This window comes from Lutra lutra, chromosome 9 (assembly GCF_902655055.1).
Source record: "Lutra lutra chromosome 9, mLutLut1.2, whole genome shotgun sequence".
Taxonomy (NCBI): Eukaryota; Metazoa; Chordata; class Mammalia; order Carnivora; family Mustelidae; genus Lutra; species Lutra lutra.
The window spans coordinates 98,445,019-98,469,200 of record NC_062286.1 but is presented as its reverse complement, the minus strand read 5'-3'; the positions used below and the strand labels follow the sequence as shown (position 1 = coordinate 98,469,200).

At 39.7% G+C, this 24,182-nt stretch overlaps 1 protein-coding gene across 7 annotated transcripts in view; it reads right to left on the bottom strand.

The window, feature by feature from the left end:
- RALGAPA2 (Ral GTPase activating protein catalytic subunit alpha 2) overlaps positions 1 to 24,182 on the bottom strand; it is a 320,063-nt gene that overhangs the window by 205,093 nt on the left and 90,788 nt on the right. For all 7 annotated transcript variants that reach the window (XM_047743681.1, XM_047743679.1, XM_047743680.1 and 4 more), the window contains 4 exons: positions 14,447 to 14,614; positions 13,039 to 13,176; positions 9,717 to 9,865; positions 5,102 to 5,213 (listed from right to left, as the gene is read on the bottom strand). In XM_047743681.1, the coding sequence (XP_047599637.1) occupies positions 5,102 to 5,213; positions 9,717 to 9,865; positions 13,039 to 13,176; positions 14,447 to 14,614 (567 nt within the window). The remainder of the gene's footprint in view (positions 1 to 5,101; positions 5,214 to 9,716; positions 9,866 to 13,038; positions 13,177 to 14,446; positions 14,615 to 24,182) is intronic.

The window sequence follows — 24,182 nt, the reverse complement described above, 5'->3', positions numbered from 1 at the left end:
AGATTCTCCCCTCAAGCTAGAACTTTTAAAGCAAAAAAAAAAAAAAAAATTTTTTTTTAAAGCCAAATTTCTTGAAAGAATGTTCCACACTCACTGCATGTGCACCTCCTCATTCCCCAGTCAACCAACTGCTCTGGCTTTCTCCCCTCCTGCACACCCCACCTCTGCCTGAGGGGTTCTGATCTCCATTCTCATGGCTCCAGTTACAATATGTATATACTGGTGACTTCTGAATCTCCATGTTCAGCCCAGACCTCTCTGGTTTCCTGATCTTGTCTATCTACATACCAGAGAACTCCAGCTGCATGTTCTGCAGGTACCTGTTAATATAGCAGAAGAGTAAAAAGAATTCAGTGCTTCTACTGAGATTCTTCCAGTTCCCCGACCTGGTCTCTCCTGCTCCTGGAGTTTGCATGTAGTCTTCTAAGTAAGTAAGTAAGTAAGTAAGTAGCCTCCATTCCCACACTCTCTGCATTTCCCTATCAGAGCACTTTCCTTAAGAGTCTATTTACTTCTCTGTGTCCCTCCTTTAGCCTTATGGTTCAAGGCACTATAAATAGTCACGTGGGCAACCCTACTAGACAACTATGCATATGTTCTGGATATTTCCTTACCTCCACCAAAATGTTCCACATCCTTTAAAATTCAAATCAAAATATATCTGCCTTGAAAGAAGTGCCAAGTCCATCACAGGTGAGCCCCAAAGGCTTTCCTAATCTTACTAGAGGGAATAGTTATATTCAAAGTCTGTGTAACTTCCCTGATCTGTTGTCAGAGCTAAATGTGCTCCTTAAGGTGCTAACCTGCAAATACTTCTGCCCATCCCAGATACAAATAGACTCCCACAGTCAATGGGAGTTGTCCTATGCATGTGATAGGGGCAAACTGGTGTTTTAATTACAAGAGAAATTTTTCTTTAATATACACACAGGAAAACTTTGAGAAATAGAAAACAGTCAGTAATCAGGCAGGTCTGTTCCAAACACTTGAAAAATCATGTTTAAAGTGACCCTTATGCAACGTACCTATTCTCTACGTTTCAACTCACATTTACCACACTTTTTAAAAGGGTAAAAATGTGAAAGTTGAAAAAGTCATTAAATATAGTGAAAACAAGGTTTTAAATATTCATACTGAAAATCCAATTCTAAGATGGATGAATGCAAAAGAACAATGCAAAAGAAAAAGCTAAAATAATTTTATTATTTATTTTTACTAAGACCTTATCACATATATATTTTTTATTTCTTTTCAGCGTAACAGTATTCATTGTTTTTGCACCTCACCCAGTGCTCCATGCAATACGTGCCCTCCTTAATACCCCAACCTTGTATCACATATATTTTTATGACTAAAATGCCATCTTCTATTTATTCCATTTTACACTCCTGTCTTCAAAATGAGTTTGAGGGCATTACCATAAAATGCATATATGCAATAAAATTAATAAAGAGTAGATCAAAGAGAATCCCAGCGGAGTAAGAGGAGAGGAGAGGCTGGTAATGCTACCAGCGCTCAGCCTCACGTCTCATTACAGTCAAGTTAAAAGCAGAATTTTCGTGTGGTAGAAGATGCCCTGTACTGGGTATCTTTCATTGGCTTCACTTTATTGACTAATTATAGAACAAGGACAGAACACAAACTTCTTGCAGTTTATTAAATTTATCTTAGCAAATCTCAGAAAAACATGTGCACAGACCTGGCAAATCATCATAATCATCATAAATTACAGCTAAACACACCTGCATCCAGAACAAAACCATGGCACCTCATGTGCAGGGGAGGGGTGGCGGGGGTGACACATTTGTGCATGAAGGCAGGCTGCTCTCTCAGCAAGTTACTCTTGTCTAGGAGGAGGTAAACAGGGAGCCCCATAGTCGGGGTTCTGTCACTAACTTGATTTGTGAGCTAACTTGCCTTTTTGGAGTCATTTCTGGTCAAAAGTAAAAAGCTGAATAAGAACATCTCCGAAGTTCCTCCAGCACTGAAATTCATGTTTTATCAAATATATCTTGGCAAATAAGCTGTATTAAAAAGCACATTCATTCATAAAACGTTCCCTAACCAACCACTTGCTGCACTCCTCTACTCACCACACTTAGGGAACTCTAATTCCGTACTGTAACTAAAAGGACCATAGTCCAGGTTTCCTGATATACTTTCAGAGCTTCAAGCATAAGGTCCTATTTAGCATTGATAACAGATTAAAACATCACTTATGGCAAACACCATTATTTGATAAATATCCAAATTAAACCCAACTATCATTTAAAGGAAATATGCCAAACCAAGTTATCTACTGAGAGAAGAAACTATAAACACTAGAGGAAAATTTCAAGAAAGAGAAAAGGACAATGGCAACACAAAATTTCCTGTCCCCTTTAATAGTTTCCTTATTTAAATTTTTAAAAAATCAAGCATCTGGCAATTGTAGACAGTCTACATGAACAAACAATTTGATGGCAAGTTTAATTTTAGTATGGAATTAAGATGATGCCCACTTGATTGCCTGGCCGAGCTGTCCAGACCTTTCACATTTTTCTCCCCACCTTGGATCCCACGAAAGGGCTTGGGAGGTCAACAGATGATCATAAATCCCAGATGAACCCACTCTGATTCTTATGACAATACTGCAGAGTCAGAAGGAATCCTTTCCTGATAGTGACAGATTAGGGAAGAGGTTCAGGAAGGTGAAGTGATCTGCTCAAGGGGCCACACAGCCAAGAAGTACCACAGCTGAGATCAGAACCCAGAATCTGTCTACCTCCAAAAAGCTCATCTTCTCTTTACTATTTTTTTTTAAAGATTTTATTTATTTATTTGACAGAGAGAGATCACAAGTAGGCAGAGAGGCAGGCAGAGAGAGAGAGGGAAGCAGGCTCCCTGCTGAGCAGAGAGCCCGATGCGGGACTCGATCCCAGGACCCTGAGATCATGACCTGAGCCGAAGGCAGCGGCTTAACCCACTGAGCCACCCAGGCGCCCTTCTCTCTACTATTTTATGTGGCTTCTTAATTTAAGCATTCTTCTTGATCCATCTAACCACTGCTAAAATAATAAGGATGACATCAAAAGCATTAATAATCATGGACTTAAAACTAATTTTCAAGATCTGACAAGATTCTCCATTAATAAGGGGGACTTTTTCTCCCAAACCAAAACTAATCAAATAAACCAAAAAATACAACTTCACAATAGATTCTTGTTTAATTCAGTGACAAGTTCTTGCTCCAATTCCAATACATTCCATGGATGCAGGGCCAGACAACTGGTGAGGAATGAGGGCCAAGCACCCACTAGCCTGAGCCTGGCTTCAGTCCACTTCACTTGGCAGCTCCAGGCCCCTAAGGGCTGGAGACTGAGAAGGTGCTGACAGTGAAACTCTCCAGGACAGTCAGAGCCAAGTGAGCAGAGTATCTGTACTCCAGGTGGGAAGCAAAGCCAGTGGGTCAGTACCACCCTTGAGAAAGGTTAGACACATACAAAATGATGTATAGACCACTTCATGTATCTAGTAACTAGGCAAGATAATCAGAGTAAGAGTGACTATACTCTTCAGGAGGCAAGTTAGTACATGTCAATTATTTCTGTAGCCTCTCATATATTTTTCATCGAGCCAAGAGCATTCGATCATATTAATTAAAAATTAATATGAAGAGTTGGGTTCTCTTGTGTTACAATGGGAATATATAACCATTATTTAAAGAACTAGTTTCTCTTTGTGTCACCCTCTATTTCCTACCTGTATTCTACATATAATCTCAGTATATATCCTCCAAAATCACTTCAAGTCAACTGAGGGGAGAAATTGACTTCTCCTTCCAACAACTGTCACTTCTAGCTCATGATCCACCATACTATCTTCTACCAGATTACTTAAAGCAGGCCCATTTATTGCACTGTCTCTATTTGTATAAAATGTTACACTTTTCCAGAGTCCTTTCACACTGTTCTCCTTCAGAAATGCTCTGTAAATTCTGTGTATCACATAAATACTAGTGCTTTCTAGAGAAACGCTGCAATAGGCTACCACCCTCAGGACCCTTTAAAACTTCTACTTCCTATGCAGTTAGTTCAACATCTACTTCCTCTTCTTTTCCCCTCAGTCTGATGTCAGACTACTCAGGTTCTTGACCCTTCCCATTATGTGAGATGTACGAGACATAACCATCTCTTTGGCTCTCTGCTCCCTGTTAAGGCCAGCCCAGTCCTGCTCACCTTATCCAGGACTTTATGTCTTACTTCTCTTCTCTCTCCCCCAGGCTGTCCACATTGGACCCTTCTCATGCAAGCAAACAGACTTTAAAACCACCCACCTTAAACTGTGGCTTCCATGCATGTTGTCCACTGAGCTAGCTCATCTTTTTCTCCTCCCTTCCACCTCTGCAAAGCCTTAACTATACTTGCTACCTCTACTGACCAGCTCTCATCTTCTCCTCCATCCATTTCCAGGTGGGCCTAGAATATTATCAATCAGCAACATCTTGTCAAAGCAAATGTCAACTGGCCATTCTCCTCTTCCCCAGTCCTTGTCTCCAGGTGTCTAGACACATGCTCCTCTAGTTTCCCTCCCAGTTCCCTGGCCACCTTTTCTCAGCATCTTTGGATGATTCCTCTCCTCTACCAACCATGGAGATGGACCTCTCCTCTTTAGGACACAAAATCTCTCCATCTGTGGCTTGAAACACATAGCCCAATGACTCTTGGACTAATTACTCTTACATTTTTATTTCTAGCCTGAATCGCTCCCTGACTTTATACGCCACATTCCCATGCTTCCATTTACCTTTTACTTCCTCAAATCTACCTGGCCCTCCACCAAGGACATCAGCTCTTGTTATCTTCCTAATTTCTACCAAACTCAAGCAAGTCAAAAGAGGAAGTAAATAGCAGACAGGTGGGAAAGACTAGAAGAAGTCAAGCACTAATTGTAAAGAATAGATTACAACCTTTAAGGCAAAGCTAAAAATGAAAATTTACAATGAAATTTCTAGAAATTTAGAGTTTAATTTTACTCTTAAAATTCTCAATGATTAAAACTATTTTGCTATAAAATCTGATTCATTTCTTGCATTTGCAGTGTTTTAATAAAAAAGACTTACCCTAAACAGTAACCCTGCCAAGCTCTGGGCAAACAAGTCCTTTATTTGTTTATCCTTTGGCTTCTGCATGACAGCTTCTGTTATCCTGAGTAGTATTTGCAACATCTGTTCCCTGGGTAACCCAAAATAAAAGCTCATGTTATTAATCACGTTTCCAAAGCACTTTAACTTATAGGTACAAGAAATTCTCTTAAGAATTCAGCAACAATGATAATCATGTATTACTCAAAAGCATTAATAATCTGAGTGCTAATTACAGAACAAATACCATATTTTATCAAAATAAACCACCTTATGTTACAAAAGTTCTAAAAATATGTGACCTACAACCAATCAATAGGCAGGATAAAACAGGTATCAACCTAATTTTATCTCGTTCCAACAGGGAGGCAAGACTGTTTCTCCAACTATACCAGTCCTTAAAAGTGCTCAGTGAATAGTTGTGCCCATTTGAATGTATGCAGCAACCTTTAATTTTCCCATCCATTATTTTACTTAACCTGTGAGGTCTCCCATTTATCTTTGTGGTAGGAAATAAAACGGACATTCTGGTCCTCATTCTGGGGAGGTATGCAGTCGGTATCATACTATGACTGAACTCCAGAAGAACTCACAGATAGGGTGGTTTGGAAAGGTCACTTTTGGTCACTTTAAGGCATGGAGTTTTGTGCCTGGAAGGTGCTGGGTTTGCAAGAGGGCACTGAAGACACAAAGTAACACTGCTAATTATATTAATAGTGGTAAGTTCTTCAGAACAGCCAAAGGGCATTTTTCTTTCTCACAACTAAGTTACATTCTTCATTGCATAGTGTTTGCTTACTTTTCCCTTTCTGGAATTCCATGCAAACCAAGAACACGTTTCTTTTGTATATAAGGGAGGTCTGTTTGTTTTGAGGGGAATCATACCTTTTAACTTCTCCTTCAAGGCTTTATCCGCTAACAGTTCGTTCATCTTTAGAGCTTTCTCATTGGCCTACAGGCTTGCTCATGATAAGATAGGGAACTGGACAGAGTCATCTAGTCCAGGTCAGATGATGAAATCTCCAAATCACAGTTCCTTTATACTTTTCTCGTACTTCCACATATTGAGACAATATTTTCTATTTAACACGATGTGGAATCTAGTTAAGCTTCTCTCATGGTACAATGACATCTACAAATAGGGTTTCTTACCCTATTTGTAGCTAACCCCATTTGATTTTCATCCCTGGGTTATCTGTTGGCAACATGTGGAACTTTGTTCTAGTTGTTTGCTTGTGCTGTACACCATCTATGGTTTCTGGAAGCATGGAATAACAAGAGCTCTCATGTCATGGGAGATGTGGGTGCATGCGTTTGGAGCAGACAGCTTAGAGGACGATGAGAAAGAAATGGTGCAGACTTAGGGAGAGCATGTCCCTCACCATATTTGGGGTACCCAGACCCATCGCAGGCCTCAGCATCCACTGCCTGCTCACATTTTATGTGATGCTTAAGACAACAAAAAGCAATCCTTTCTACATGAAAGGTTACTTACTCATCTTATGAACATGACAAGAACAAGAAATATAATAATTTTCAAATAAAACCTCAGTCATGGGAATTGCTATAAAAATGCAAACTTGGGGATGCCTCGGTGACTAAGACAGTTGAGCATCCTACTCTTGGTTTTGGATCAGCTCATGATGTCAGGGTCGTGGGGTCGAGCCCTGCATCGGGTCCCACACTCAGCAGGGTATCTGCTTGAGATTCTCTTTCTCTCTCCTCCTTTCTGATCCTCTCCCCACTCATGCATTCTCTCTCTCAAGTGAATAAATAAATCTCTCAAAAAAAAAAAAGCAAACCTGACCAAAGCAATGACTGACAAAGACACAGGTTTAATTTAATTTTTGAACCTATGAGAAAGCTTGGCAAGCCATGATATTCCTACACAGTTTTCTGGAAGAAAATGAAGGTGAAAAAAATCACCTCCAGTTTAGAAAAATCCTTCCTAACAGTTGACTCCAGCTTGTTTCTTTGTATTTTGTGAAACACTGACTTTTGGTCCTTCCTCCTCAAAAATGCTCCAAGAATATAAAACTCCCATGGGAACATGGGAACTTATGCATGTATGCTGTCCCTGCACTGAGGAACAGGGTTTCCTGCACTCTTTACTACTGACGCTGTCCCCATCTTCTCACACAGGCGGTACTGTTAACCATTCGCACAAGGCTGCTGCTCACCATTTCAGGACTGCTTCTTAGCACTTCCCTGGCTACAGTCCTAGTCTAAGCTGCCATTGGCTATGGCCCCAGACATTGTGTGCCCTCCCCCCACCACCACACTCCACTGTCTCTCCTCCAGAGGAAGTCTGAGAAATCTTTCAGAAACATACACTGGATTGTGTCACACTCTTACATACATACAGAGGAATAGCCAATATCCCTCCTGTGGCCAGCAAGACCCCACTCAACTTGGCTTTGGTTGGTCCCTGTCACATCCCCTCCCAGCCTCCCTCTCCTTCTGTCTGCTCCACTACAGTGGCCTAGAACACACCACCTTCGTACTTGCTGTTCCTTCTGTGGGAAGCTCTATGCTCAGACCTCCCCCTGGTCTCCCCCTCCCTGTCCTCAGGGTGTTGCTTACAAAGGTCTTCCTGGACACCCGCAGGAAAACACTCCCTCACCCTCCACTTTTTCCTCTTACCCAGCTTCACTGTGCTTCTACCACTGAAACTGCTGTGTTCATTCTGCCTCTGTCTATGAGGATGGAAACCTCACAAGGGCAGGAACTCTGTCTGTCTAGTTCACCTTATATCCTCACAGCAGAAGCTTAGTAGTTATATACTGGATGAAAGAAGGAAGGAAAGGAATCCAGGGACTGTCCTACACTAAGATACATAGGAAATTCTGCTAGGCAAACAGACCACATCCCTTCCTATGAGCTACTGACTATTCTTTGGTATTTTCATCTATTTCTATAAGTTGTTTTTTTAAAATACTTTTACCTGGAAATTTCTGAATTATTAAAGAACAGAGAAGATTTGCTTAATTTTAGTTTAGAATGTTCACCAAAAAAGATTATCAAAATGATCAAAATACTACTGATATAAAGGTAAACTGAATTCACAGTCTTCAAAGAAAAAACTCATCAAAAATACTATTGCTGGGGCGCCTGGGTGGCTCAGTGGGTTAAAGCCTCTGCCTTCCGCTCAGGTCATGATCTCAGGATCCTGGGATGGAGCCCCGCGTCTGGCTCTCTGCTCAGCAGGGAGCCTGCCTTCCTTCCTCTCTCTCTGCCTACCTCTCTGCCTACTTGTAATCTCTGTCAAATAAATAAATAAAATCTTTTTTAAAAATTAAATAAAAAAAATACTATTGCTATACTATAGAGTAGATGATTCTGTTGTGAGCATACCAGCATTTCGCATTACTTTCAATGTTACAGACTTAGCATTTAACTTTGTTTAAATCATGTTGTTCATCACAGTAGTACTTCCAGTATGAGAAAGATGACCCTGGAATTGCCTTAAAATAATCACTTTGATTCCTGTGGTTTCTGAACCAGTGAACTTGCTGCCTGACAGGATTCCTTTAGGCCCACCCTCCCTTCACCAGAGAAAGAAAAAGGCTGGACTCCACAGCCACAGGGACTCCTGCCAGCTCAGTCCTGCCTCATTTCTATGCTTTCTACCAGGTCCACACAGAGCTTTCCAAAGCCCCCTTAGTGCTGATTCAAGGACACCCAGATAAAGCATCCAAAACATAGGCTTGGTAACAGGACCCCACCGAGGATTTCCATGAGGTAAGTGGCCACCGGAGCTGGTCTGTAGTGGCCCCTTGCTCTGAGCACAGAGGCCAAAGCTCACTGACACCAGCTGATCCAGCCAGGCTGCTCTGGGGCAGTGCTGGGTGGGGGGAACATGCAAAGGACAGACTGGAGAGGCGTTTTACAACAACTGAGGGACATGAAGAAGGGGGATTACAAAGTGGCTCTGAGGTCTCTGTTCCTGAGAACATCTGAAAATATCTCCTAAGCTGGAGTGATGCATTCATTATGGGACAAGAGCATGGGAAAAAAATGTTACAGCACTGTTTCCTTTCAGGGATATTATAAACACACAGACGCCAAATAAAATCAAAGGGTAAAATAAAAATATTTCGCATAAGCACATTTTCATGATGCCACTATATGTTTGACAGTACTATTTATTCGGTCATTCTGACAATATGTCATTTACTATAATTGTTTTTCCAAAGTGAATTTAAAGCTTCAAATTTGAAGCAATAAAAATTAGTTAACAGCATTTCAGAGCAATTAACAACCTCTCCTGGGCTTAAGAAGAATAATATAAAACACCAGTTATATTGCTTTCCCACAAAGCAGTCTGATGAACAATTTAAAATGGAAAAATCTACTATTAAGTAATATGACTAATTATAATTCAGTAACATTTTTAAAGCCAATAATAAAAATAAACTATCAAAGTGCTGGATACTTACCTTCTTCATAATTCACAGAAACTGTTACAAAAGATTGATTATCACCTTATTGTTAACTTTGTAAAGCAATTAGTAAGTGGAGGCTTTAACATTTTAATTATTATGTTGAAAAACAGAAACATCTGTTTTACAGTATTAATTTGAAATAAACTTACCATGTCTTTTTATTCATTGTAAGCTCCATTATCATGCGCCTAAAAATAATCAAAACAGCTTTACAGGCATCAACTTGTTCTTTCAAGAGCATGGGAACTTCAGGACATGGTTCCAGCAAAAAGACATTTGCTGCATTTGTCAAAAATACCTTGAAATCAACAAATTTTACATTAAACATATAAATGTAATTGAACATATAGATCTGAACAAATTTTTCTTAAAGACAATGATATTAATTTCCCTCTACCCAAGAATCACCTTTGAGTTATTTCAGCTAAGGCAAGAGGTACCAACAGTCAAGATTTTTAAAAAATGCTTCTCTTAGAATCACCTGAGACACCTGAAAAACCTTTCCTAGAAAAAAATTATTAACACATATTAAGGGATGCAACTTTGGAAAATTTATAAATCAGAAAAGCTTTTGAAGACTTCTTTTTGACATCCCCTCAAAGGGAGAGGGGAAAATGGAAGAAGATAGATCACTGCTTCTGGGTGAGAAATTTCAGGGTCAGGAAGAGGGAGAGGAAGAGGAGCAGTGGTTGGACAGTGGCTGGGAAAAAACCACCTGATTATTGTTGAATCTCCCAGCACATGAACTTTGCTGACATGAAGCATGGCCAGCACCACCCAACATGTGTATAGATCTCTATAGGATCTCTAGGAGATATAGGGGGCAGGAAATAGGCAAGGCCACATAGCTTCCAGGTGCACATACTTTTAATATGACAACTATATTATGCAGTAGGATATGAAACCTATGGTAATTTTGAGGATAAAAACAGATTTAAAAAAACTTAGATAATCAGCTGACCGCTCTACATTCTACCTCAGACCTTTAGGATACCAGTTCACTGTCCTTTACTGTCAGGGTATTTCAGTAGAAAATTGTGGGAAGCACAGATGTAGGCTGTTATGTAGTAAGTGACTGCTTAGGGGCACTCCAGTAAAGTAACACTGAGTTACTACTGACACAGACAACACCAGTGACCCCTCAGCAGAGAAGACTGAGTTGTCAGTCTAGTGATGAAGGTAGATGTGCACCATCTACCTGGATCCTATGCTTAAGTCTCCCTTGTGTTCAATAGTACAAATTCAAAGGATCTGGGAACAAACAGATCTTCTCTGCCTCACAGTGAATGAAATCCATTAACACAACATCTTAAAATAGATATATAAACTGACTGAAGAAATTAGAATAAACAAGCTCAAAAGTCAAGTGGATGAACTAAAATATTGAAAGCTTCTAAGATTATCTTGTGTAAGATTAAAAAGGTGTCATGGCTTAATTTTCTAGAAAGAATTACTAAATAAGCACTTTAACAGATGTAAACAGCGATTGTGAAGAATTTACTTGCCTTCAAGTGGGAAAGAGGAAAACAAAGAACTTTTTGACTAACGAACTATAGCAGTTTTAGTATAATTTTAGTGGCCTTTTTTTCCCCACTACCCTGACTAAGATAGAGACCTGAGTTGAGAGATCAAGAGTCAAGAGGCTTAACCAACTGAGCCACCCCAGTGCCACTATTTGCCAAGTTTTTGTAAGACATATGGCACAGATGACCCATTGCAAGACAGATCTTTAACTCAATGTGTTTGGTTTCTTGATTTGAATTTGAAACTTTGCACATTCCCAAGTAAAAGTGAAGAGTCTTCATATATTATATACTTCTTTCATTTTATCCTCTTAAGAGGATCAAAGTGCCAACTCCATGAATATTTCTTACTAGCATGTCAGTATTGGTTAAGATAAAAATAAAGAAAGAAAATTAATATGTCCAAATTATACCTGTCAACAGCAACTGGAGAAGAATACTAGCTTATTCAACCTGTACTTGGCCACTTTTTCCTAATGAACTAAGGAAAGGACCAAAGATACTGGATACAAAGAGAACAAAAACAGCTACTATAATTCAAACTAAACATTTTGAACACTGTTGTGCAATAATCACGTGGAAATTTTTTTTTCTTGGTTTGTCCAAGTAGATGTAACTTACCCTTTCAAAAAACAAATTAACAATCTCCTGAACTTAGGGAGATACTGGCAGTGGAATGGCTGAGGACAGCATATGGCAATCCACTTGGAGAACAGGACTCCCAAGGGACACAGGGCAGGAGCTCCTGCAGGCACTTCTCTGGTGAGGGCACAGATTTTACTAACAACTGGCACCGAAATTATTTGAAGTTACTCAAGTAAAACCATCTTGATTTTGTTTAAAGTTAATTTCAAATTATTTGAGGATTTTCACTGAAAAATGAGAAAATTCAATAATTACAGACTATTAAACTGCTAACGAATCTGAAAGCAAAAAGGATACCATGACAAGGAATCCTATCAAGAGATGGATGACACAAGCAGTGTCACTGAAAACTGGGCAACAGGTAAGCTATGCCCATGCCACCTCAGATACCATGCCTGGTCTCTGTGTGGGAGGCATACCTGGCCATGGCTAGAAAGGTGGATATGGGGTGGAGGATGGGGTGCCAAGGAGCAGGGAAAAGAGAGGTATTCTGTGTCTTCCCCTTATAGTCCTAACAACGTTTTACCTAAATGGGAACCAAGAGGTAATCAATCTCCCAATCCTCATTTTTAAGATAAAAATCCTGAGGTCCGGGAAGAGTAAGTGATCAGCCAATTTGTTCTTTCCAATGTTCCCAAATGGCATTAGTTCTATTTTATATATTTATACTAATAAATATTTAATATTTAGAGCATTTATCATCATTCTTCATAAATGGGGAATTTTTAAGAATAAAAGTCCTGGGGCGCCTGGGTGGCCCAGTGGGTTAAGCCTCTGCCTTTGCCCCAGGTCATGATGTCAGGGTCCGGGGATCGAGCCCAGCATCGGGCTCCCTGCTCAGCAGGGAGCCTGCCTGTCCCCCCTCTGCCTGCCTCTCTGCCAACTTGTGATCCCTGTCTGTCAAATAAATACAATCTTAAAAAAAAAAAAAAAGAATAAAAGTCCTTATAAGAGGATATAATCATCATGCTTGTCTTGCAAATTAGAGTCCAGGTGACTGACAACACTCCATATGTGTTCAGAAAATACTTTTTAAGATTTGGATCTCAGTCATTTTACATTCACTGCATAATAATCCCTCTGGAAAAACCTGCAACCAGCTCATAGGTCTCTTTTGATTAGGAAAAAAAAATCTACAAACTGAAGGTGAGCAGTCAGGAAGAAAACTCAGAATGAGAACTTAAGAGCTGTTTACCGACAGGGAATATAAATATCATCATACTTTAATGATGCTATCACAATAAACAAAATGTTCAAAACTGACTCCAGCTAGAGGTCTTTATGTCTCCGGCCGGCCATGTACCTGCAGCATAGCTTGGGCCCCAGCTTTCACGTTCTTATTTTCTTCTTCTGTCACACATCCTCTGCTCACTGCACTCGTGAAGGAGTATGTTCGTCCCCAACTGGAAGATCGCTTATGACGAGAACCTTCAGATGAGGTCTTTAGAAGATTAAAAATAAGTTAATGGAGGGGAAGAAGTACCATGTTCACATACTTAACTTCTTACACTCACCAAAATTCAAGAGAATATAGGTTTTAGGAGGGTGAGTCTTTTTTCCATTTTGTTCACCACCTCCAGCACCTAAAATAGTGCCTAGTGTTTAGTATGTGCTGAAGAAATGAACAAAGGTCCAATGAGTGAATGAGTCTCTAACACTGAACTCTAAGATGTGTGATAAATTCCATTTGCTTATCTATTCATTTTGACATCATGACCAGTTATTAAAATGATTTTACCAAAATTTAAAAATCAAAATTATGGCATTAATACAGATATTTAAAAGTGATATGACTTGAATACTAATAGTTTTAACTGTTTGTTGTTAATTGCTGCAAACTTTTAGAAATAATTTCTCAGACTAGATTTCAAAACAGCATGCCAGAAATAAAAATATGACAGATATCTTTTCTTTCAGGAAGAGGTCCCACTGTGTAATTTTAGATTTATCCAGCCTCTAGCTTTTCCTAACCGGGACTAAAAATTCCATTCCAACAGCACTCACTCTAAGGACAGCACCCAGCCCTGCAGTGAGGCTTCTTAATGGAGGAGACAGTGCTCATTTTGGGGTTAGTCTTTTCAAGTGCTCTGGAATAGGCCACTGCACAAGACAAGACTACCAAAACATTCTAAATTTAGCTTCTCAGATGCTATTTATTTAAATACGTCAACACCAGTAAAGCAGTGACTTTTTTTTTTTTAAGATTTTATTTTATTTATTTGACAGAGAGAGAGAGAGAGCACAAGTTAGGCAGAGCAGCAGACACAGGGAGATGGAGAAGCAGGCTCCTCATGGAGCAGGGATTCCGATGTAGGGCTCAATCCCAGGACCCTGGGATCATGACCTGAGCCAAGGCAGAAGCTTAATCGACTAAGCCACCCAGGCGCCCCAGCAGTGACATTTTTAATCTCACACAGAGACGTGTAAAACACAATGGTTTATAAAGCAACTCTTGTGCAACAGTGAATAAGGAAGCTGCCACATACACTCGGACCTAGCCTGAGGGTTAGGAAGTGACCAATGATCCTGAATAGAGCCAGAAGCAGCCTCACTAAAGCAGGTCCTCACCAAACTCAGCAACTTGAGAGCATCAGCTATGATAAAAGAATGCCACCGGCCTATGCCCCACTGATTGGCACCCTTCCTGACCAGTTATACTTTACTAAAATATGTGTAGTTCCCAACAGAAACAAGAAGTGATAAGATATTACCTCTTTGCTGTCAGTCTCTGAGAATCCTAATTTTTCGGCATCTTCTTGGGCAGCTTCTTTTTTATCTGGTTCTTCCATGAACACAGGTTTGTCCTGGAGGATCCACTTCCTGTACACTTGAACTACCTTCCTTGTTACAGCGATGTCACTCGAAGGCAATAAAAATGCCTAGAATAAAAAGGGAAGACTCCTTTTAACTCCACACCTGCTCAGATCACTGTAACAGACAAGACACATAACAGACATTTCCAATCCCCATCACCGATTTCAGACTTTCCTCTGAAACACAGGGCACACCAAACTTGCTGAGGAAAAAAGGCATTTTCAATTAGGCCAGAAAATGTCATGCAATTTAAAAATAACTTCTGTATTCTGAGTAATTTTTTCACAAAAATAGCCAACATGCACACCTACAAAAATTCTTCAATTGGCTATATAAGCAATAGTTATACAACTGGGAACCTTTCCCAATGAATTAGAAATTGATTATAAGACAAGAGACATCCTACTGCAGCCAGCTCCAGTCAACTGTCACACCTCTGCCTAACTCCATGTTCAAGGATGTCGTGATGGTGACGGAGGGAATATTTATACCAAAGAAGATGGAAAATGCTAGTAATTTGGAGCTTTTCCTTTCTTTTTTTTCTCTTCCCCTTTCTTTGTCTTTCTCTTTCTTCCTTCTTTATTCCTCCCTCCCTTCCACCTTCCCTTCCCTTTTGGAGACCCAACTTTCATCAGCATCCCAGTGAGTAAAGACTGTACTCAGGGTGTTCTGTACTCATTGGTATGCTGGTGAATGTTGGCTCTCAGAAAATATATTAAAGAGAGCTCCTGGCCAGTTGTAGCATTGTACACATTTAGGTGACTTTTTAATTTTTTTTTAAGGTTTTTCAGATGTATTTGAGAGAGAGAGAGAGAGAGCACGCGCCGCGCATGTGCACAGCAGGGGAGGGGACAGAGGGTGAGGGAAAGGGCAAGCAGACTCCCGCAGGAGTTCAGAGCCCAATGCAGGGCTCAATCTCATGATGCTGAGATCACTTCCTGAGCCAAAGCCAAGAGTCAGACTTTAGCTGATTGAGCCACACAGGCACCCCATGAACTTTGTAACATTAAACAATCTCTTTATATATATGCATGTAAGAAATCTAATTTAATGTAAGATTATAAAAATATAAACCAAAAGGTAAAAGAGAAATGTATTTGCCTTTTCAGTATCAGCTCTAAGGAATATTTCTGTCTGAGGGGTAAACACAAAGGAAAGGAGGGGCGCCTGGGTGGCTCAGTGGGTTAAAACCTCTGCCTTCAGCTCAGGTCATGATTCCAGGGTCCTGGGATCGAGCCCCGCATCGGGCTCTCTGCTCGGCAGGGAGCCCGCTTCCTCCTCTCTCTCTCTGCCTGCCTCGCTGCCTACCTGTGATCTCTATCTGTCAAATAAAAAAAAAAAAAAAAATCTTAAAAAAAAAAAAAAACACAAAGGAAAGGAACTCAATATTACAGGAAATGCTTTCATTCATTCCACAGATGAGGAATTAAGCTGAGGCTCAGAACACCTGAGATATTTTTCCAAGATTACAAAGTAAGTTAGAAATGATTCTAGGTCTTGAGATCTCAAGATTCAGGATTTAATACTGTCTTTAATGTTCATGCCACAGAATCCAATTACAGGCAGATTTCAGTGTAACAAGGGTTCATGCAATATATAAATTTTTTTTTTAAAGATTTTATTTGTTTATTTGACAGAGAGCGATCACAAGTAGACAGAGAGGCAGGCAGAGAGAGAGAGAGGGAAGCAGGCTCCCTGCTCCCTGCTCCCTCGGGACTCGATCCCAGGACCCCAAGATCATGACCCGAGCTGAAGGCAGCGGCTTAACCCACTGAGCCACCCAGGCGCCCCAATATATAAATTTTCATCGATGTCATGTCAAATTCCAGAACAGAGGAGCCTATCAATATAACAAATATTCTGACTTACGTCTCAAGAAAGATCAACAGAGTATGACAAAGTACAATGGTGTCCCACCCTAATTTTGTTCCAAATTTTATTACAAATATTTTTACACATACAAAAAAGTAGAAATATTTTAAAGTGAGTTCCCATATACTGCTGCCTAGATTCTATCATTAGCATTTGCTAGATTTGCCCCTATTTATCCTTCTTTCAATCCATTTTATTTTTGATGCATTTCAAAGAAGTCTGCAGACATCAGTACATTTCACCCCTAAATATTTCAACACGCATATCACTGGTTAGAGTTCAAAATTTCTTATGGTACTTTACATAAAATTTATAAGTAATGAAATGCATAAATCCTAGGTGGACCATGTGATGAGTTTTGAAAAATATATAGAGACAGTGAGGTAATCCAAATCCCAAATCAAGGTATATCATGTTATCCTCCTCCCAGGAAGCAAACAGAAATATCCTCTGTAGGTGAATAAAATCACAGTAAAACCCAAATTATTTGTACAAACTGTCTGGTTAACGTATTATATTAATTAAAAATCAGAAATATGAGAAAAGAAGTCAATAGTAACAAAACCACAATAAAAACCAGACAATATTTTAAACATATAGGAAATCAGGATAAATAAAGTTTCAAAAAGAAATGTAAATGGAATTGAAAAATAAAATAACCAAGATTAAAAACTCAGTGTGTATGGGTTGACAACAGAATGGACATGACTGAAAACTGGATGAAAAATCCAAAGGACACACCCAGAATGAAGCATGGCGAGATGAAAGGATGGCTAACTCAGAAGGGAAGGTGAGAGAGAAGACAATGAAAAGCTGATCCTATACATGGCTGCAGATGCACAAGGAAAGATTAGCAAAAGGGGACAGAAATGATATTTGAGAAGAGAATGGCTGAGAACTTGGTCAAAATTGGTAAAGATGTCAACCCACATATTTAAGAATCACAAACAGGGGGACTCCTGGGTGGCTCAGTTGGTTAAGCAGCTGCCTTCGGCTCAGGTCATGATCCCAGCGTCCTGGGATCGAGTCTCACATCGGGCTCCTTGCTTGGCGGGGAGCCTGCTTCTCCCTCTGCCTCTGCCTGCCATTCTGTCCGCCTGTGCTCGCTCTCTCTCCCTCTCTCTCTGACAAATAAATAAAATCTTAAAAAAAAAAAAATCACAAACAGGGTAAATACAGAGTACATTACCGTAAAACAGGTGAAAACCAAGAACAATCAGAAATCTTATAAGTTCCAGAGGAAAAAAGAGATATTTCCTCCAAAGGGCAACCACATGACCTCACATGATTTCTCAAAGAAACAATGCAACAAATATTCAATGTACAAAGAGAACACAGTTGTCCACGTAGAATTCAGTATCCAGAAAAACTGCACTACAAAAAGAAAAGCAAAATAGAGAAATTTTCAGACACAGAAATGAGAAAAACTTTTACCAGGAGATCTGACTTAAGGGAAATACTAAAAGTGATTCTTTGGGCAGAAGAAAAATAATCCTGGATCAGAGATTCAGGAAGAGATGAAAATGCAATAAAAGGGTAATTATTTGGATAAATCTAAATGAATAAAATGTGTATATATGAATAAAAATAAAACTGTGTAAAATAACAGTTATGAAAGAAATATATTTATATATATATTCATAATGGAATTCAAATACAGGTCGTCCTCAACTTACGATGGTCCAACTTAGAAGTTTTCAACTTTAGGACAGTGTGAGAGTAATGTACATTCAGTAGAAACTGTACTTTGAATTATGATTTTTCCTGAGTTAGGAATATGTAGTATGACACTCTCTTGTGGTGCTAGGCGGTGACAGTGGCTACAGCTCCCAGTCAGCCCTGGGATCATAAGGATAAATAACTGATAAACTTACAACCATTTTGTACCGACATAACCATACTGTTTTTCACATACTGTTTTTCACTTCCAGTACAGTATCCAATAAATTACATGAGATATTTAACACTTATTATAAGCTAGGCTTTGTGTTAGATGATTTTGCCCAACTTGCAGGCTAGAGTAAGTGTTCTGAGCATGTTCAGAGTAGGTGAGGCTAAGCTATCATGTTTGGTAGGTTAGGTGTATTTTTTTTTTTTTAAGATTTTATTTATTTGTTTGACAGACAGAGATCACAAGTAGGCAGAGAGGCAGGCAGAGAGGAAGGGGGAAGCAGGCTCCCTGCTGAGCAGAGAGCCCGACGCGGGGCTCGATCCCAGGACCCTGGGATCATGACCTGACCTGAAGGCAGAGGCTTTAACCCACTGAGCCACCCAGGCGCCCCGGTAGGTTAGGTGTATTAAATGCATTTTTGACTTATGGTATTTTCAACTTATGATGGTTTTATCAGCACACAACTGCATTGTGAGTCAAGACAAAACTGTACATAGCAGGGGCATAGGAACTGAGAAGGAATAAATGGAACTGGAGTGCATACTCACAGGGTAAAAGTTAAAATTAATGCTAGATTTTAAGTTAGGGATGTTAACAATTAAAATATTACAAATGAGTATAAAAATACTAAGCTAGAGGAAAAAAATGGGATACTAAAAACAACAAGTCTGACAGAATTCAATACAATTAGAAATCAGAAAGTAAGATAGTGAACTTAAACATAATTAGAGTAGTTGTTATGTCAACTGTAAAGGGAATAATGCTCCAATCAAAAGATAGAAATTATTACGTACAATTTTAAAAACTATTAAAAAGACTATGTGCCATTTATAAGAGACATCCAAAACATAGATATGGAGAAAAGAAATTGAAAGTAAAAAGTCAGAAAGAGATACACCATGGAAACACTAACTAAAAGAAAACTGGTAGAGCTCTATTAAGAATAGGCAAGACTGACTTTGAGGGCCCCCCCCCGCCAAAAAAATTACTAGAGATAAAGAGGAAAAATTCTTACTGATGAAAGATTCAAAGGAACATACATTTGTGAATCTATAACTGAAACTAATAATGTTGCCTCAAATATATACATATATATGAGTGTGTGTGTGTGTGTGTGTGTGTGTGTGTATAAAATACTGAGAGCCTTTGAAAAAGAAAAAAAAAAAACCAGACCAATCCGCAGTCAGTAGGATATACTCAGTAACTTGCAGAATAGCAGATAAAAAATAGAAGGACAGAGGAGAGCAGAACACATGCTTCCTACCTTCTCACCATATTCTCCATGTCTCAACCTTTTGTATTTTTCATCTTTGTCTCTCTGAGGGACACTCAAGATAATTTCTTCAGATCTGTCATTCTGTTTATTCTGTCCTCAGCTGTACCTAACCTGCTATTAAACTCACTCACTGAGGTTTTCCTTTACTATTTCAATTATTACATTTTTTCATTTCTAAAGTTCTATTTTCTTATTATTCAAATCTGCTTAGTCATTTGTTACAATTTCTTGTTTCCTGGAAACATTTCCAAGCTTGTCTTCTATTACTTTAAATATGTTGAATGTACTCATACTGAAAACTTTAGAAAAGTTTTGACTTACAAATTCCTAATTGGAAGAAAGGGTGACCTGAAATTATTATACCCACCTAAACTGCTGTTCATGTGGAAAGGCAAAAGGAAAACATTCCTCATCACAAAAGGACTCAGGGACTAGAGCCTCAAGACATCTTCTTGAAAACACCCACTTGATGACAAAACGAGGCCATCCAAGAAGTGAATCAAAGCAAGCATGTTAGACTGAGGACACCAAAGGAAAGAGTCTACCTAAATTCAGAACCAAGACTAAACAACTCTGCACATTAGGATTCCAAACTGACTGCAAATAATGGCAAATTTAGGCTATCAATTTATAACATAATGAAATAAGTGGATGGGGAGAGGAGGCTGAAGGAAATACAAGATTGATAATTTCTTCCGATTTCTTAAGAAATCAAATAAGTGCTATCTAAAATTATACCATGGGGACAAAAACTGATTCCACCACCTTAATGTGACTATAATTTTCTCATTATAGAGAAATATTTTAGTAATTAATATTTCTTGTGGTAAAGGAATGTTTATTTGAATTTCTACAACTCTGTTTCTCTTTATTTTCTTTTAAACTCAAATAAAATGAAACTCAGACCTCTTCATTAAAAATGCATGAAAAAATTATTAAGAATTAAAGATTCCATTGTCATAAAGTGTTCTGTCAGTCCCTCACCCCTACTCTGGCACTTCCACATACCCTCGCCTTGCCTCTGCCTTCACCTCAGTCAACCTCTATCTGGTTTTACCTTCACCCGTCCATGGCTGGCTGGCTGCCTGTCCATCTTTAACTGCCTGCCAAATTCTCTGTCTGTCTGTCTGCACCTACGTACCTGTCCATCTTACACCTCCCTGCTCACTTCCACCTCTGCCAGCTGGCCCATCTACATCACCTGTCTGATCTTCTATACCTGCCTGCCAGTTTGTTTATGTATCAGCTCATCTGTAAGCCTTCCCATCTGTCTGCTAGGCTGCTCTCTGTTTATATCCTGCCTTACCCACCTCCTCACCGCCAGGCTCTTATCTGCTTATCTAGCTAGCCAGGCCAGCAGGCAAATATAAACGTATAGAAATACCTGGAATGATACTCTTTTAACATGAACACTGCTTGCTTAATGATAGTATTTTGAGTGATTTGAGTGATTTGCTTAAGACTGTTTATCTAATGAACATTTACTTTTTTAAAAATAAAATATTCTGGGGCGTCTGGGTGGCTCAGTGGGTTAAGCCTCTGCCTTTGGCTCAGGTCATGATCTCAGGGTACTGGGATTGAGCCCCGCATCGGGCTCTCTGCTCGGCGGTGAGCCTGCTTCCTCCTCTCTCTGCCTGCCTCTCTGCCTACTTGTGATCTCTCTCTCTCTCTCTGTCAAATGAATAAATTAAAAAAAAAATCTTAAAAAAAAAAATAAAATATTCTTTAAAACAAAACCAACAATAAACAGAACAACAAATAACCTGTTGAGCAGTGCTTGGAACTTTTCAGATTCAGAACTAAGGAAGACATGTTAGAGAAGCATATATGCATTTATATACAGTATAAACATAAATAGATGTTGTTTTAAAAGTTTCACAAAGAAATACTAATCCTTAGAACATGCAGTGCACTCTGAAATGTTTTAGTCTATTTTATTCTATTTCATTATTTAAAAAAAATTACTGGCCCTTTAAAAAAAAAAGATTTTATTTATTTATTCATTTGAGAGAGCACAAGCAAGGGGAGAGGGTGAGGGAGAAGCAGACTCCTTGCTGAGCAGAGAGCCCAACATGGGGCTCGATCCCAGAACCTGGGATCACAACGTGAGCCGAAGGCAGATGCTTAACCACCGGAGTCACCCATGCACCTCAAAATACTGGTTTTTGATAAGTTGATTTCATGACCTACAAATGGTTACAAAAAGTAGTCCAAAAAATACTGGCAAGAAGACAAGTTTGCAGCAGAGTGACCCCAAGACCAGAACCGGCCACCTGAAGCCTCTACCACTCACTGCTAGCCTGCCTGCTGGGGGGCAGCAGTAAACTGAGGCTGCCCTGAGCGCCACTGAACTTTGTCTCCCTTCAGCTACCATCTATTTCCATTGCCTGCAACCCACTAAACCATGCAGCCCTAGAAGACTTGCACAATTAGCCCCTGCCACGAGCCTCTTCGCCCCGGGGTCCCTCATCAGCATTTATTTTCATGTTCACACAGTCGACATCTGATCCTCTGCCATCATGCACTGTTCTCTGGTGCATACAATTTTACCTCCCCACGGAGAACATGTGCTTCCTGAATGTACATTTTAAACTTTAATGGCCTTTAGGCCTAAAATATTAAATAGTCTCTGAATACTTTAAAATTGGAAAGAAATTACATTATGCCATCCAGAAAGAAAAATTCATCACTGACCACAAGAGGGCAATAGAATACAATGTTAAAACCCATGCCCCTTCAAGTATCTCTACTTAGCATAAAATGTTTTTTGCTTCACAGCACAAAGATGTCTCAGAAGTTTGGTAGTAAGTAGTCTGCAGTTAACATCTGTGGCCCAAGCTACTTCAGTACTGAATTTAGACTGGAGTTAGGACTAAGTAGAACACAGAATTTAGAGCACATTCTTGCCAATAATGGATGCAGACAAAACTGTCCGTATGATAAATTAGCCATTTATACAATGAAAGTAAAACCACATTAGCATGTATCTCGGGTGCAAAATTTATAAGCTTTGTCAATCATATCTAGTCTTATAGTAAGCACTGGAATCCAAGAGCTTAAAACGCTCCTACAGATCAGGGTCTGCAAACTCTGGCCTGTCATCCAAATCCAGCCTGCCAAGTGACTTCTATAAAGTTCTTCGGGAACACAGCCAAGTTTTTTTGTTATGTGCTATCCAGAGCTCCTTTCTCATTATGAAAGCAGAGCTGAAGAGCTGCAACAGAGCCCACGTGATCAACAAAGCCTGAAATATCATTATCTGGTTCTTTATAAAATATATGACCTCTATTCTCAATTATATGCCCTCTAGGACCTTGATGATTTCAACTCAAATTAAATGGTTACCAAGTACCTTCCGGTGCATACAACAGGAACACAACAGGGCAACATTAATGGGGAGAATAGGGTAGATTTTAAAATCATGATTATTATAAAAGAATGTTTTGGCAGCATGACATAAACAGTGCAGGTTAGAAAGCGATGACATAGCAGGTGTGGGGCTCCAGGGAGCATGCTGCTAACCATGGTCAAAGGAAATGGAAGGAGTGGGAGTGAGAAAGTCCCCTGCATATCTTGCTCAGTGATGGCTCAAAGGAGGAGCAGGAGACAAGGATAACGGGAAGGCTAAAATTAACAAGCACACAAGAACACAAGTCCTGTTAAAGAAGTGGTTGTTAGAAGCTGTTGTTAGGGAAGAAAATAAGCTAAGCTCTGGCTTCATTATCAGTAAGACACCACTAGAATGTCAGACAAGATCACCAGTTGGCATTTCAAAAGGCAAGTGTGGAAACAAGAAGCAAGGTCCAGACAAAAGGCTTGACTGGGAGTCTCATGCCACATGGCTGCTGGCTCTACACAAATAGATGAAGGCCCTAAGCAGGCAAGTGTGGTGTTACAGAAGAAGAGGCTCAAGCCCAGAACTTGGTCAACTCTCGGAATCTGGGGTCAAATAAAAAAGGGCCCAAGAAATAAGACAGAGAAGACACAGTTAGGGAGTAAGAAGAACCAAGGTAGTGCTGAGGCCTAGAAGCAGAAAAATATTTTATGAGGGAATTTTCACTGAAGCTTAAACTAATTTTTTTTTTCTTAAAGATTTTTATTTATTTATTTGACAGAGAGATCAGAAGTAGGCAGAGAGGCAGGCAGAGAGAGAGGGGGAAGCAGTCTCCCTGCCGAGCAGAGAGCCTGATGCAAGGCTTGATCCCAGGACCCTGAGATCATGACCTGAGCCGAAGGCAGAGGTTTAACCCACTGAGCCACCCAGGTACCCCAAACTAATATTTTCTTAAGTCAAACATTTTTATTCAATAAAATACAAAATATGGTAAAACCTCCAGATTGCTATGGATTACACTGGGACTTTCATTCTTGGTTGATTTTTCCTTAATGACAGTCTCAGAAGTGAAAGGGTTAATCAGTATCTAGAAGTCTTCCCCCTCCGCAAAAAACCCTTCCTATGCACAGGGCTCCTCCCCTTCTCCCCAGCAACCACGGCTCCCTGCCATTCAGGGGCCTCACCCTCTGTGCAGGTGCCCCTATTCCCCATTACATGCACACGCCCACAAAGGAGCCAGGCTCTGTCCCCCTGGGCACC